We start from the raw sequence: 14,602 nt of genomic DNA on the forward strand, positions 1-14,602 counted from the left end.
TGCCTGATCGTCTCCACACAGGCGTCTGAAATAGTTTATGTTCCTGCCTAAGTACTGCTGGACTGATGTCAAACTGGGGCCCTGTGATAGTATTTTATACTTTATACTTTATGCTGCTGCTGATACAGAGGGTGTGCCTGCTTAATTCTTTCTCCAACAGAAAGCTATCATGCTGCTTTGTGTGTGTGTGTGTGTGTGTGTGTGTGTGTGTGTGTGTTGCACTGCCTTGTGTGAATGTTTTGATATCAGTTCTGTATCACCACGTACAGTATCACCTATGACAACACTAAACAAATCACGTACTGAAAGGACACTGTACTCAATATCGTTCTGATACTGATATTGATTGATATTGATTTGCCTTCTGTTTTCGTTGCTTTCATTCTGTTCTTAAGCTACTTCTCCTTCGCTTTATGTGATGAACATTTTCACATTTTGTACAATCAAATGTATGTCTATACTGCTATTAAAATTGAGTGTGGCTTCCAGATAATTAGATTAGCCATTAAACATGGTTAAACAATGGTGTGTTTTTTTTTTTATGAAAATGGGCTTTCGGTGAAAACTATTTGGAAATATGAAGCGAGTGTATTAGAGTATAGTATAGTATTCAAATCGGTTTCATGTGTTTGTGTATTTGTAATACCACTACAACTAACCTATAACGCCTTAATTACCTATTCTGATGCTTTTCTCATTTTTATTGTAATGTAAAATTAACCATTACACTATACTCTACTGTTCTCACATACAAAGTCATCAAAAGGTCATTGTAAAGACTAAAATTGTGTGTTGCTATCCTATGCTGTTCTGATGGGTTAATGTGAGCCATGTGATTGCAGTTCCTATTTATGTTTGTTTCCTTTGTCAGCTGCTTGAGCATGATTTGCACAATCGGAGCATTATGAGTAGTGGGTGGATGTGAGGTATGTGTGTGTGTGTGTGTGTGTGTGTACTGTCGGCATTAAACAAATGTACTTTAAAGTGGTATGTATAGGTTTGCACATATTTGTCCTGGCAGAATTGTGAGGTGTGTGTTTGCATTGTCTGTTTGGCAAGTGTGTTGACCGTGACTTCAACACAAAGTAAGTGACTATATTTGAAATGTTAACCGACATTGACACATGAGTGAAATTGAGGGGATGTGAAGAAAGGGATATTGGGATGTTCACATTCCCAATACCGGCTACATTCCCCCAAACGCACCATACCTGCAGAATTCAATTATGCCAGAGAGCTCCAGTCACTTTTTGTTAAGCCAGTTATGTATGTATAAAGTGGGATGAGCTAGAGCTTATTAAACATCACAATCACACATTACTCACAGCCTCGCTCACGTAGGCCATGGTTGCTGCTGCTGATACAGAGGGTGTGCCTGCTTAATTCTTTCTCCAACAGAAAGCTATCATGCTGCTTTGTGTGTGTGTGTGTGTGTGTGTGTGTGTGTGTGTGTGTGTGTTGCACTGCCTTGTGTGAATGTTTTGATATCAGTTCTGTATCACCACGTACAGTATCACCTATGACAACACTAAACAAATCATGTACTGAAAGGACACTGTACTCAATATCGTTCTGATACTGATATTGATTGATATTGATTTGCCTTCTGTTTTCGTTGCTTTCATTCTGTTCTTAAGCTACTTCTCCTTCGCTTTATGTGATGAACATTTTCACATTTTGTACAATCAAATGTATGTCTATACTGCTATTAAAATTGAGTGTGGCTTCCAGATAATTAGATTAGCCATTAAACACAGCAACACAGGATTGACATGTGCTGAACCTTTTTTTTAAGTCTCTGGATCTGCCATTTTTAATACAGTGTAATAACTTATCATACAGTATAAGGACAATAATATGCATTCAATTATTATTATCTTTATAGACAACTTTATACTGTTGATACTATAAATCAAGCTGGGTAATACAATATCACCACTGTACTTAAAAACAGGATTAAACAAGTATTGATCTCATATTACTTCAACGTCAAATCAATTGTATTCTTCCAAGAAGGACGAGACAGGTTAATGGCTCCTTTGTTTGTTTCTTTTGTTTTAGTACAGTGTGATAATGGGGGGGTGTAACGTTGCTTCTGTAGGTGTTAAATTGCCAAGGTGATGTTAGTAACAAACCACAGGGGATTTGTGTGTGTGTGTGTGTGTGTGTGTGTGTGTGTGTGTGTGTGTGTGTGTGTGTGTGTGTGTGTGTGTGTGTGTGTAGTTTTTATAAAGGAATACTTCACTATTGTCACTATTATCCATCATAAACCATCCAAGGTAGACTTACCACGAGCTACAAGATTGTGAATGATGGTTTATGCCCCTGTAGAAACATGTCTGTATGAAATCAACCTTGTTTTAAGAAAATCTGGTTTTATTTGCGATGTCATGTCAAAGTACTACACTACCCACAAACTCCAGCAACATAATCCACTTCTCCACTGTCCTTCTGCCCATACAGTATAATGATTATAGTTCCTTATTAACATCCTCCTTGAACAACATTATTGCATTCTGACGCTAACCATTTAATATAATAAGTGGTGATGAGGCAGTCACATTTAACATAGAGGAGCAAAGGGTCGTGCCTCTGGAAACGCACGCATGCATGCACACACACACACACACACACTCACACACACACACACACACACACACACACACACACACACACACACACACACACACACACACACACACACTTATTTTAAGGGTACAATATAAAGAGGTGGTTGACTCCCACTTATCCGGTTTCTCACAGCTCTGATCATGAGTCTACCTTGCTGTTGTTAATTAGTTGACAATTGGCTTTTGTCTTGCTTTTCTTCAGACTCTGAAAGAGAGGAGGAAGGCCAGTGAGCAGACAGAAGAAAAGATGGCAGAAAAGATGACAGACAAGAAGGTGAAAGAGGAGGATGTGAATGCCGCGTACAACCGCTGCAGCCCTGTGGACCTGGACAAGGTTTGTGTGTGTGTTTTTGCTCTGGACTGGAATGAGAGCAACCAACAAGACAGAGAAGACCGAGTGGGTGTGTGTGTGTGTGTGTGTGTGTGTGTGTGTGTGTGTGTGTGTGTGTGTGTGTGTGTGTGTGTGTGGGTTTGGGTGGGTAGAAGAACAAGTGAACAGTCATCAGGTTATTCACCCTGCCCCGTTCCAAAAGTGTCCCTGCTTGTTAGTAGACTCTGAAGTTCACACACTGCTAGAGAAGAGCATGTACAAACCCACACATGTAATAATGGCAATAATTTAACACCTGTCTGTAACTTAAACATATATATATATATATATATATATATATATATACACACACACTCACCTTGAAGATTATTAGGAACACCCTACTAATAGCGTGTTTGACCCCCTTTCGCCTTCACAACTGCCTTTTAATTCTTCGTGGCATTGATTCAACAAGGTGCTGGAAGCATTCTCTAGAAATGTTGGCCCATATTGATAGGATAGCATCTTGCAGTTGATGGAGATTTGTGGGATGCACATCCAGGGCACGAAGCTCCCATTCCACCACATCCCAAAGATGTTCTATTGGGTTGATATCTGGTGACTGTGGGGGCCATTTTAGTACGGTGAACTCATTGTCATGTTCAAGAAACCAATTTGAAATGATTTGAGCTTTGTGACATGGTGCATTATCCTGCTGGAAGTAGCCATCAGAGGATGGGTACATGGTGGTCATAAAGGAATGGACATGGTCAGAAACAATGCTCAGGTAGGCTGAGGCATTTAAACAATGCCCAATTGGTACTAAGGGGCCTAAAGTGTGCCAAGAAAACATCCCCCACACCATTACACCACCACCACCACCAGCCTGCCCAGTGGTAACAAGGCATGACGGATCCATATTCTCATTCTGTTTACGCCAAATACTGACTCTACCATCTGAATGTCTCAACAGAAATCGAGACTCATCAGACCAGGCAACATTTTCCAGTCTTGAAAGGTCCAATTTTGGTGAGCTTGTGCAAATTGTAGCCTCATTTTCCTATTTTTAGTGGAGATGAGTGGTACCCGGTGGGGTCTTCTGCTGGTGTAGCCCATCCGCCTCAAGGTTGTGTGTGTTGTGGCTTCACAAATGCTTGGCTGCATACCTCGGTTGTAACGAGTGGTTATTTGAGTCAAAGTTGATCTTCTATCAGCTGGAATTAGTCGGCCCATTCTCCTCTGACCTCTAGCATCAACAAGGCGTTTTTGCCCACAGGACTGCCGCATACTGGATGTTTTTCCTTTTTCATACCATTCTTTGTAAACCGTAGAAATGGTTGCGCATGAAAATCCCAGTAACTGAGCAGATTGGAAAATACTCAAACCAGCCCGTCTGGCACCAACAACCATGCCATGCTCAAAGTTGCTTAGATCACCTTTCTTTCCCATTCTGACATTCAGTTTGGAGTTCAGGAGATTGTCTAGACCTGGACACCCCTAAATGCATTGAAGCAGCTTCCAAGTGATTGGTTGATTAGATAATTGCATTAACGAAAAATTGAACAGGTGTTCCTAATAATCTTCAAGGTGAGTGTATATACAGTATCTCACAAAAGTGAGTACACCCCTCACATTTTAGTAAATATTTCATTATATATTTTAATGGGACAACACTGAAGAAATTACACTTTGCTACAATGTAAAGTATTAAGTGTACAGCTTGTATAACAGTGTAAATGTGCTGTCCCCTCAAAATAACTCAACACACAGCCATTAATATCTAAACCGCTGGCAACAAAAGTGAGTACACTCCTATGTTAAATTCCCATAGAGGCAGGCAGAATTTTATTTTTAAAGGCCAGTTATTTCATGGATCCAGGATACTATGCATCCTGATAAAGTTACCTTGGCCTTTGGAATTAAAATAGCCCCACATCATCACATGCCCTTCACCATACCTAGAGATTGGCATGGTTTTATGTCAGTTAGCCTAATAGCTGGTTTGATTTGCATTGAGAGATGATTTTATGGTAAGTACCCCATGCCAACTAATACTAATGAATTGTGCACCTAGCCCAAATGTATCCAAAGTAGCCCAAAGATAGTCCCATTCCAACCTATCAAATGTTTTCTCGGCATCCAGTGATAGAACCGAGCAGGGTGCGTCTGTGCTACTTGCCGCATGAATAATGTGCAGCAGGTGACGCACGTTATCCGATGCTATTCGAGTTTTAATAAAACTGGTCTGATCATTATGTATAAGTTTTGTTAGATGTACCTCTAATTGAGCTGCATGCACTTTAGTATATAATTTAATATCTCCATTAAGAAGGAAAAGAGGTCTATAATTACGACATTGAGTCAATTTTTTTTTTGGTTTGGGAAGCACTGTAATTGTGGCTGTGTTAGCACTAATATTGAATTTGCCTTTGACAATAGCTGTATTAAACATTTCCAATAATGGTCGGCCCAGTTCATCCCAAAAAGCAAGATGAAACTCTGGTGGAATTCCATCCCACCCTGGGGACTTGCCTTTCTTCATGTTCAAGGGCTAACTTTAACTCTTCTAGGGAAATGGGGGCATTGAGCAATTCAGAGTCATTGTCAGACAAAGAAGGTAAATTGAGTCCCTGAAAAAAATGTGTACATGTACTGCTCTCAAATGAGATTTCAGACTTATAAAGGGTAGAGTATAACGTCTTGAATTCTGTGTTGATATCCCGGGGGTCACTCAAAGTACACAGAGGTGTTAATGGCCATAATATTCAAAACGTTTTCTCAGTCTTAAAGCTAAAAGATGGCGTGGTCTGGCTCCATTAAAATAATATGTTCTTCTGGTCCTGTGCATCAAAAACTCTGCTCTACGTCTTAACAAAGAGTTCAGTTCAGTTCTTGTCACAGCTATTCTTTCCTTTACAGCCTGTACTAATTTCTAAAAAATTTATTTAGTCTTTCTTTAATAAAGATACAAAAATCTTCATTTTTGAGAAGTGAAACATTGAACCGCCAACGTGATGCCCTAGAAGGCGTGCCCAGGAGTGTAAATTGTGCAGAAACAATACTGTGATCTGATAGAGAGCAGGCCTTGATGACATTATATATATCTCAGAAAAAGATGAAGCTGAGGCTAGTACATAGTCTATTTTACAAAAAGTCTGATGCCTTGCTGAGTAAAAAGTGTTTAGATGTAGGATTAATAGTGCAGTAAAGATCTGTTAAGCTAAGTGCTGACAGGAAGTTCTGAAAATCTTTAGATGAATGTAACTGAGCTGGCGTAGAGCGGTGAACAGATTTATCCAAAGTCAGGTTTACAAAGGAAGTCATATCTGCACCAAGAACAAGCAAAAAATCCTGGAGGTGCAGTAAGGTTGTAGTTAAATTGGGGAAAAACTCAGGTTCATACTAGGATGGACCACAGACAGAAATAAAAGCGAGTTTGCGCCCAGCTATAATAGTCTTAATAAAGGAAATCCTACCATCCTCGCTACCAAAATGTCCCAATATATTCATTGAGAAACTAGGCTTCAGTACTACTAATGAGCCCCTAGTTTTGGTGTCTAGCGATGCAGATGGTTCTACATACTGTATTAGTGCTTGTTGGAAAAACGACGAACGTCTACAGTTCTTAAATGAGATTCCTGTATAAAGGCAACGTCCACTTGTTGTCTGCGCAAGAGACTAGACAGGCTGTGTGCTTAATTTGGCCATTCAGACCATTTACATTCCAAATGATTACATGTAAACTACACGTTGCCCCACAATAATTAACACGTGTTGTAGTACCCTTAAAATCAGAAGCAGGGTAATAACATATAGGGGCAGTGCAGCAATCAGACCACAATAGAAAATTAAAATGCCAGGAGAGATCCATCCCACCCCAAAAACCCCAGTCGCCATCAACCCACTTGTTTCCAAAGAACAGAACAAAAACAAAAAGTGATGAAAACACCAACAACAATTCCTGACTCCTCCCAGGGAGTCTTATTTTCCCCAAATTGGACCCGTGATCCTCGAGTGGCGTGTACATTCCCCACTGCGCGCATTTTGCTCCCCCCCCCACACCCATTAAGTAATTGTATCATAACATATCAACTATATTGACAGATCAAACCAGAGCTACACAAATATACAAGTGTGTTATATATGAGTTTTGACAACAAAAAAGACAAATGATCAATAACATAGGTTACAGTACAAGTGGCATCGTGTCAAATCAGTCAGCAAATGCAAAGAAAAGTCCGAGGCCAGCTTTTCATCATGGAAAAATTTAAGGAAAGTAAAAAAAAAAGTCTGTCCGATTATGCAGCTGGCTTTCATCAAAGAACCAAACAAGAATCGGTCAATAAATTCTCACAAGCCTTATAAGTTAGTCACATACTGTACGAAGCATTAGGCCAGCCAGCCAAGTTACCTGAACAGGTGGAGAATCTACTCTCTGAGGAAATCCACGAAAGCAATCGCCTCTTGTGGGGTGTTGAAAAACTGGCTCTCTCCTCCGCAGGTTACTTTAAGTTTCGCAGGATATAGGAGAAAAGTGCGAAAGTCCAGTCTCTGCAGAGTGTCCATAGTGTTGAAGAATGCCAGCCTGCGCTTAAAAGTTGGCTGTGGTCGGGGCTGAAGCGGATGGTGTTCCCTTGTATTTCCACGGTGGTGCTCCGCACAGCTTTGAGGATCTTGTCTCGGTCAGTAAGACGCAGCAGCTTCAGGATGAGAGAACGAGGAATACGCTTGCCATTTGAGTCTTCCCTGGGATCACCGATGCGGTGTGCGCGCATAATTTCAACTGAACCCAGCGTTGGAAACCACTTAGAAATGGCTTCCGACAGGAAAGCAAGAGCATGCAATGTTTCTGTGTTTTCAGGGATCCCGTGCGCACGAATGTTATCTCTGTCCTCCATGTCTGCTATTTTGTCTTCCAGCCGGGCATGATGCGCAGTACGCCTTTTCACAGACACAGAAAGCCAGGTGTGTATCTCCGCCAAACGATGCTCACTCTTCTCCACATAGTCCATACACTTTGAAACATCAGTCTGTATGGCGACCATCTCGCCGCGAAATACAGCAACTTAAGCATCCACCAGAGCCTTTGTCTTGAACTTCAACTGAACCACCACGTCTTCAACAAGTGCAGGGATAGCCTCCTTGATAGCTTCAGCAACTGCTAGCTTAACTAGCCATCATAGTGTGTAAAATACTATTAGAAACCCAAAAAGTCGACAGGAACTTTTAAAAAGTACCACAAAACATGTATTTTATAAAATTTTGGGGGGTAAGTACTGCGGAGCGATGATCGAAACCTTCTACATCCCTCGCGACGGACACGTGACTCCCCGTTCCACTACAATCTAACGTTAGCATGCATGCTAATGCGACATAGCTGTAATCTTGGCTAATACACTTTACTGCTGGGACATGTCCGGTTGTGTAATATTTGGTTTAGAAGCCTTTATTGGTGATTTTTCATAGTACAAAGTCATGCTATACACTCTGTTGCAGTAGCTCCAGCTTCAACTAGCTAGTTAGTGAAACATGGAGCGGAGGCTGCGGAGTTTCCAGGAAGCGTGCTGGCCAATCAGAGCAGACTGGGCTTTTTCGGGAGGAGGGATTAAAGAGACAGGCGCTCCTACAGAGCGTCTCATACAGAGGGTGAATATAGGTGCAGCAGCCATAGGCAGTATGAAAAAAATAAAGTGTTTAACATTAAAGCATGTAAACATGTTCTAGTACAAACACAAAATGCAAGTATAATCCTAAAAAATGCTATATAATAGTTACCCTTTAAAGCTATAGTGCGTAGTTTCTGTCTCCCCCATGAGGAATTCTAAGTAATGACAACAAAACTGTCAGCGCATAGACATGACACAAACCTTCTGTGAAAGCGCACTACCCCCACCCCTCCTTCACACAGTTGTTTGTAGCCAAGGAGGACATGAAGGATTAATGCTACGTTTACACGTGGTCGGCTATTTTCATAAACGGGCATTTGAACCTCTCCGTTTTCAAAAATACCATTGTGCACAGCTGTCAGTTTTCAGAAAAGTGTTCGTGTTGGCCTACTATTTTCTTTTCCCTTGTCCCCCTGTAGTTGTGTAAAGCATCCTTGGGTTTCATGAAATGCGCTATAGAAATCAAAGTTATATTACATTAGTTGCTACAACAAACTTGTAACATTAATGCTTTGGCTTGTGACACAGTGACAGTGATACCTGGTTTAGCTCACGATACATCCAAAGTAGGCCAAACACTTGCAACACTTGAAATGCAACAAAGCATCTGTAACATATTCTCTTATTGTAAATGAATTACTTTCTGTCTGAGCAAAACATTCATCACAACTACATGGTGTAGTGCAGGGAAATATGATCCACCGTGAGCACGGTGTATTTTATTTTGAAAATTAACCAGATGTTTAATTTTGTTTCTGTGCTCGACTTCCTGTCCCGCACGATCTGCCCTGTGCTGAATTGCTGCGGAGCTCCCTGGCATCCGTCAAAAATAGAAGCTCTGCGTATCTGCTGCGGAGGGCTGCGGATCGCCGGAGCTGGGACAGAGTCGGAACGCAGCCGTTCCACAGTCAGTGAAAATACACACATTGACTTCAATGGAAACCTATTGACTCTGCCGCCGTTCCGGAGCGGATCCGCAATTGGTGGAAATTGGGGGTTAAGCGATCCCGTCGTAACAACGTCCACTAAAGATGTAACCAATCGGTCGGTTAAGGCAGTAGCGCATGTGTTGCGTATGGTCACGTGAGTATGACAGACCTTAAGAGGATTGATTTAAAAAAAATAAAAAAAATAAAAAATTCTTGAACCTGCACTTTCACGTCTCTTTGTAGCTTTGCTTATTTAAAGCTAATGTACTTGCACTTACTACTTGTTGTCTGGAGTTTGAACCTTCACAGTTGAAAGCACTTAATTGTAAGTCGCTTTGGATAAAAGCGTCAGCTAAATGACATGTAATGTAATGTAAAGAGGAGGTTGTACAGATTATATTTTGTAACCTAATCACTAGTGTTTATATGATATGTCATTGTTTTATATTTAATTTGTATTTTTCTTATTCTATTTATTTCATTTAGCCTGTTGAGCAAAGCAAACGTCTATTTTGAAAAGATTGCTTTTTGTTATTTAGTTTTGTAAAATATGGAGTTATTTGAAAAAAAAGAAAGTATTGCACATTTTTGTTAATGTATTTTTTTTGTGCTCGTTTAACTTTCTGTTTAAGTTGAGAAATACACATTTCAATATTGTTGTATTTTGTGCATTTTGCTTCATAATTAAGCAAGTAGACTCCATTATATCGCAATCGCAGTATTGTACATCGCAATCGCTATATGACTTTTTCTTCAAATCGTGCAGCCCTAATAGAAAACTGGCTCGGTATGACGTCATACCGAGTGAGAGTAGAAAAATCAGTTGAAACCAGAGTGTTCAGAACAGTAGAAAATCAGAGGTTTGGGCTCACAAGGATTTCTTTTAAATACATTTACGTTATTGTTTGAAGCTTTGCCCACGTTTCATATGAACAGCCGACATTGTAACATTATAGATGACAGAAAATATGGAAAAGTATAATAGGTCTCCTTCAACCTGGTTTCTCAAACAGGGCTCAGGTCCTTGCACAGCACATTGTGTTGACAGATTCAACCATGTTGCCAGGCATCAGTCTATTGAATAAAATGCACCTCTCTTGATTGTTCACATCGTAAACAAAACCCTGACTGGGCGTTCCTTAATGACTTCACAAATAAACTGAACAAATTTTCACAGACATGTGACTAACAGAAATGGAAAAATGTGTCTCTGAACAAAGGATGGTCAAAATCAAAAGTTACAGTCAGTATCTGGTGTGGCCACCAGCTGCATTAAGTACTGCAGTGCATCGCCTACTCATGGACTGCACCAGATTTGCCAGTTCTTGCTGTGAGATGTTACCCCACTCTTCCACCAAGGCACCTGCAAGTTCCTGGACATTTCTGGGGGGCATGATTCTCGCCCTCACCCTCCGATCCAACAGGTCCCAGACGTGCTCAATGGGATTGAGATCCGGGCTCTTCGCTGGCCATGGCAGAACACTAACATTCCTGTCTTGCAGGAAATCGCGTACAGAATGAGCGGTATGGCTGGTGGCATTATCATGCTGGAGGGTCAAGTCAGGATGAGCCTGCAGGAAGGGTACCACATGAGGGAGGAGGATGTCTTCCCTGTAACGTACAGCATTGAGATTGCCTACAATGACAACAAGCTCAGTGAGATGATCCTGTGACACACCGCCCCAGACCATTACAGACCCTCCACCTCCAAATCGATCCCGCTCCAGAGTACAGGCCTTGGTGTAACGCTCATTCCTTCGACGATCGATGCGAGTCCGACCATCGCTCCTGGTGAGACAAAACCGTGACTCGTCATTGAAGAGCACTTTTTGCCAGTCCTGTCTGGTCCAGTGAAGGTGGGTTTGTGCCCATAGGCGACGTTGTTCCCGGTGATGTCTAGTAAGGACCTGCCTTACAACTGGCCTACAAGCCCTCAGTCCAGCCTCTCTCAGCCTATTACGGAAAGTCTGGGCACTGATGGAGGGGTTGTGCACTCCTGGTCTGACTCAGGAAGTTTGTTGTTGCCATCCTGTACCTGTCCCACAGGTGTGATATTCAGATGTGCCAATCCTGTGCAGGTGTTGTTACACGTGGTCTGCCTGTGCGAGGACGATCAGCTGTCCTTCCTGTCTTCCTGTAGCGCTGTCTTAGGCGACTCACTGTACGGAGATTACAATTTATTGCCCTCGCCACACCTGCAGTCCTCATGCCTCTTTGCACCGTACCTAAGGCACGTTCACGCAGATGAGCAGGGACCATGGGCATCTTTCTGTGGCGTTTTTCAGGGTCAGTAGAAAGGTCTCTTGTGGTTTTTAAACTGTGACCTTAATTGCCTACCATCTGTGTGCTGTTAGTGTGTTAACGACCGTACCACCGTTTCTTTTTTTGCGTTGAGTTTATGTCACACTTCTTTCTTTATGTCACATTATTTCACTTAACGAAAAAAAAGAAGTAGTTTGTTGATACAGTCCAGTGGCAAACTGGTAACAGGGGCGATTCCAGGATTTTTGAAATGGGGTGGCAGATCTGAATACAATACACATTTTGTATAGACTTGGACAGCATTACTGGGAACGCCCACTAAAACATAATTTCGGTTTATGCCGTGGGGGGAAATAAACCATTAGAATAAATGAGTGTAGACTTTGTTAGCAGTAAATCTTTACTCTTTGTCATATTTATGATCATTTTTTTGCTTGGTACAATGCCGAAAAGTTGCTGTGTGGCGTTCTGCTCCTCTAATAAGTTAAAAAATCCTGATCTTAAGTTTTATGTACTGCCGAATAGACAGACGGAGCCTTTTAAACCAAGCTTTAGGCTGTGTGTGTGTCTGTGTGTGTGTGTGTGTGTGTGTGTGTGTGTGTGTGTGTGTGTGTGTTTTACTACATTTTCTTTGATACTCAGGAATGTGAGGCACGGTTGCACAAATGCATGTGGCCCAGTTTATTTTGTATTTTGTCACATGTTAATATTAGATGAAGTCTTATGAGCATTATATTTAGTATTATGAGCAAACTCCACCTGTTACATTTTAGAATAACATTAGTATTTAATGACTTATTATTATTGACTGGAAGTTATTGCCAGTCTGATAGTGATTAATATAACCCGCATGTTTCATAAAGACTTCCCACCATGTTTTCTTCAACGTAGTTAACAGTGTACATTAATTTATAGAGAATTACTAATAGAATAACTATTGAGCTACCATATTAATTACATTATATCCATGTATGGTTTGTAATGTGAGTGCCTTGTTTTTAATTATGAGAGTGGAATTAAATTACTTCTTCCATCGTGTTTCAGACTATCATCACTCGTTTGTGGAAAGTTCCCCTTGTCACAAGTGTGCTTCTCTTTACCGTGTGACAGGTGATTTCACTTCTTTTTTTTGAATATACGAGACTAAAGGTTTTCTCTCAATCTAATAACAGATGGAATACAGACACTTGACTAGCAGCTGATAAACACGCATTTCCCGCTCGACAAATATAAACATGAATCTCAAGGTCTGCCAGTTATCAGCAAGCCACGAGGGCTTCCCCCAGCATGAATATCTTGCAGCTGATTTCAGTGCAGTTGTTAGTTTAATGTTCCTTTACTTTCTACTGTACTTCTGTTTTTTTTAATTTATTATTGCAATATGACTTTGATTGTACATACAACAAAGGACAATTCCGGCGCAAAATGAACCTAGGGGTTAACATATGTGTACCGAGTCGAACGTTCTCTGGGATAAACCGGTGGGGGGGGGTCATCCCTATGTTTTTTTTAGAAAAAAGGTCCTATGTTCCCCGTTTTTCCCAAAAAAGGGTTACCCTAACCCTAACCCAATGGTCCAAGATAAAGTGACATAATTAACAGAGCAGCCAAAGAGCCGCATGCAGCTCGAGACCTGCAGGTTTGCCACCCCTGACCTAATCTTTCCTCGTCTAGGCCTATTTGCATATGCGCGTCAAACAGCCCATGGAATTTGGCAGTAATGGTGGAAAAAGTAACCGGGGACCGGGGAACATATATGTTCCCCGGTCCCCGGTTACTTTTTCCTGTCTTATACAATGAGGGGAACATAGGACCCAGGGAACATAGGACCCGAGGAACATAGACACACTCCCACCGGTGCTAACGCTAACTTTCGGGGCAGATGGTAAATCGCTATTTTATACCACTAACAAGGGTCAAAATAGCACCACACTTCAACGGTAGCATAATGAGGGTCCTTACATGTAAACCGAAGCATTGAGAACTTTGTAAGTGTACAGACAGTTTATTAAAAAGATAGATTATAAAGACAGTAGCGTTCATGTTGGAAAACAGTCATGAGCAGTCGAATCACGAACGCTGTTTGAGCTATGTTACTGGTTATTGGTTGCACGCTATTCGTCGTTCGACTGCTCATGACTGTTTTCCAAGATGGCACCCACATGTAAACATGAACGCTACAGTCTACTGTCATGTAGGGACCCTCATTATGCTACCGTTGTGTGATGTGCTATTTTGAGCCTTGTTAGTGGTATAAAATAGCGATTTACCATCTGCCCTGAAAGCTAGCGTTAGCAGCTAACCACCGGTTTGCGGAGCTTGTTGAAAGCTAGAGACGCATTCGTTTTGCATGAAAACCGATCCCAGAGAACGTTCGACTTGGTACACCTATGTTATTAACCCCTAGGTTCATTTTGTGCCGGAATTGTCCTTTAAGTTCAGGGGGCAGGTCTCAAATTCTCATCATCTTTATTTATAATAAATACAAATCCAAAACAGACAGATACATACTTTATACACCACACGTTCACTGAGGTCTGCATTATGTAGCTGCTGTGAAAAATTTGACAAAGTAGTTTTGAGTAGTTTTTTTTCTAGCTTTTGTGCTAAATACGAATTAAGAAAAATACTAATTAAGTTTATTTCACATATTTTTTACCCAATGTTTTTTCTTTTTCTGTAGAATGTGGTTATTATTGTTGTAGCCTTATACAATGTACTGCACACCAATACTTACTGTCAGCACAAACGCAGAATAAGCTGCATCACCAGTATCACTTTGTCCTGAGTGAACAGAGGAAATAA

At 41.1% G+C, this 14,602-nt stretch overlaps 1 protein-coding gene across 2 annotated transcripts in view; it reads left to right on the forward strand.

Annotated features, from left to right (window-relative positions):
* Nucleotides 1-14,602, forward strand: part of fa2h (fatty acid 2-hydroxylase) — a 54,330-nt gene that overhangs the window by 34,059 nt on the left and 5,669 nt on the right. For both annotated transcript variants that reach the window (XR_004897760.1, XM_031310398.2), the window contains one exon: nt 2,833-2,964. Coding sequence is in view for 1 of the 2 variants with exons in the window: in XM_031310398.2 (XP_031166258.1) it covers nt 2,833-2,964 (132 nt within the window). In the remaining variant the exon portion in view is untranslated. The remainder of the gene's footprint in view (nt 1-2,832; nt 2,965-14,602) is intronic.

The sequence above is a fragment of the Sander lucioperca genome, chromosome 7 (assembly GCF_008315115.2).
Source record: "Sander lucioperca isolate FBNREF2018 chromosome 7, SLUC_FBN_1.2, whole genome shotgun sequence".
Lineage (NCBI taxonomy): Eukaryota > Metazoa > Chordata > Actinopteri > Perciformes > Percidae > Sander > Sander lucioperca.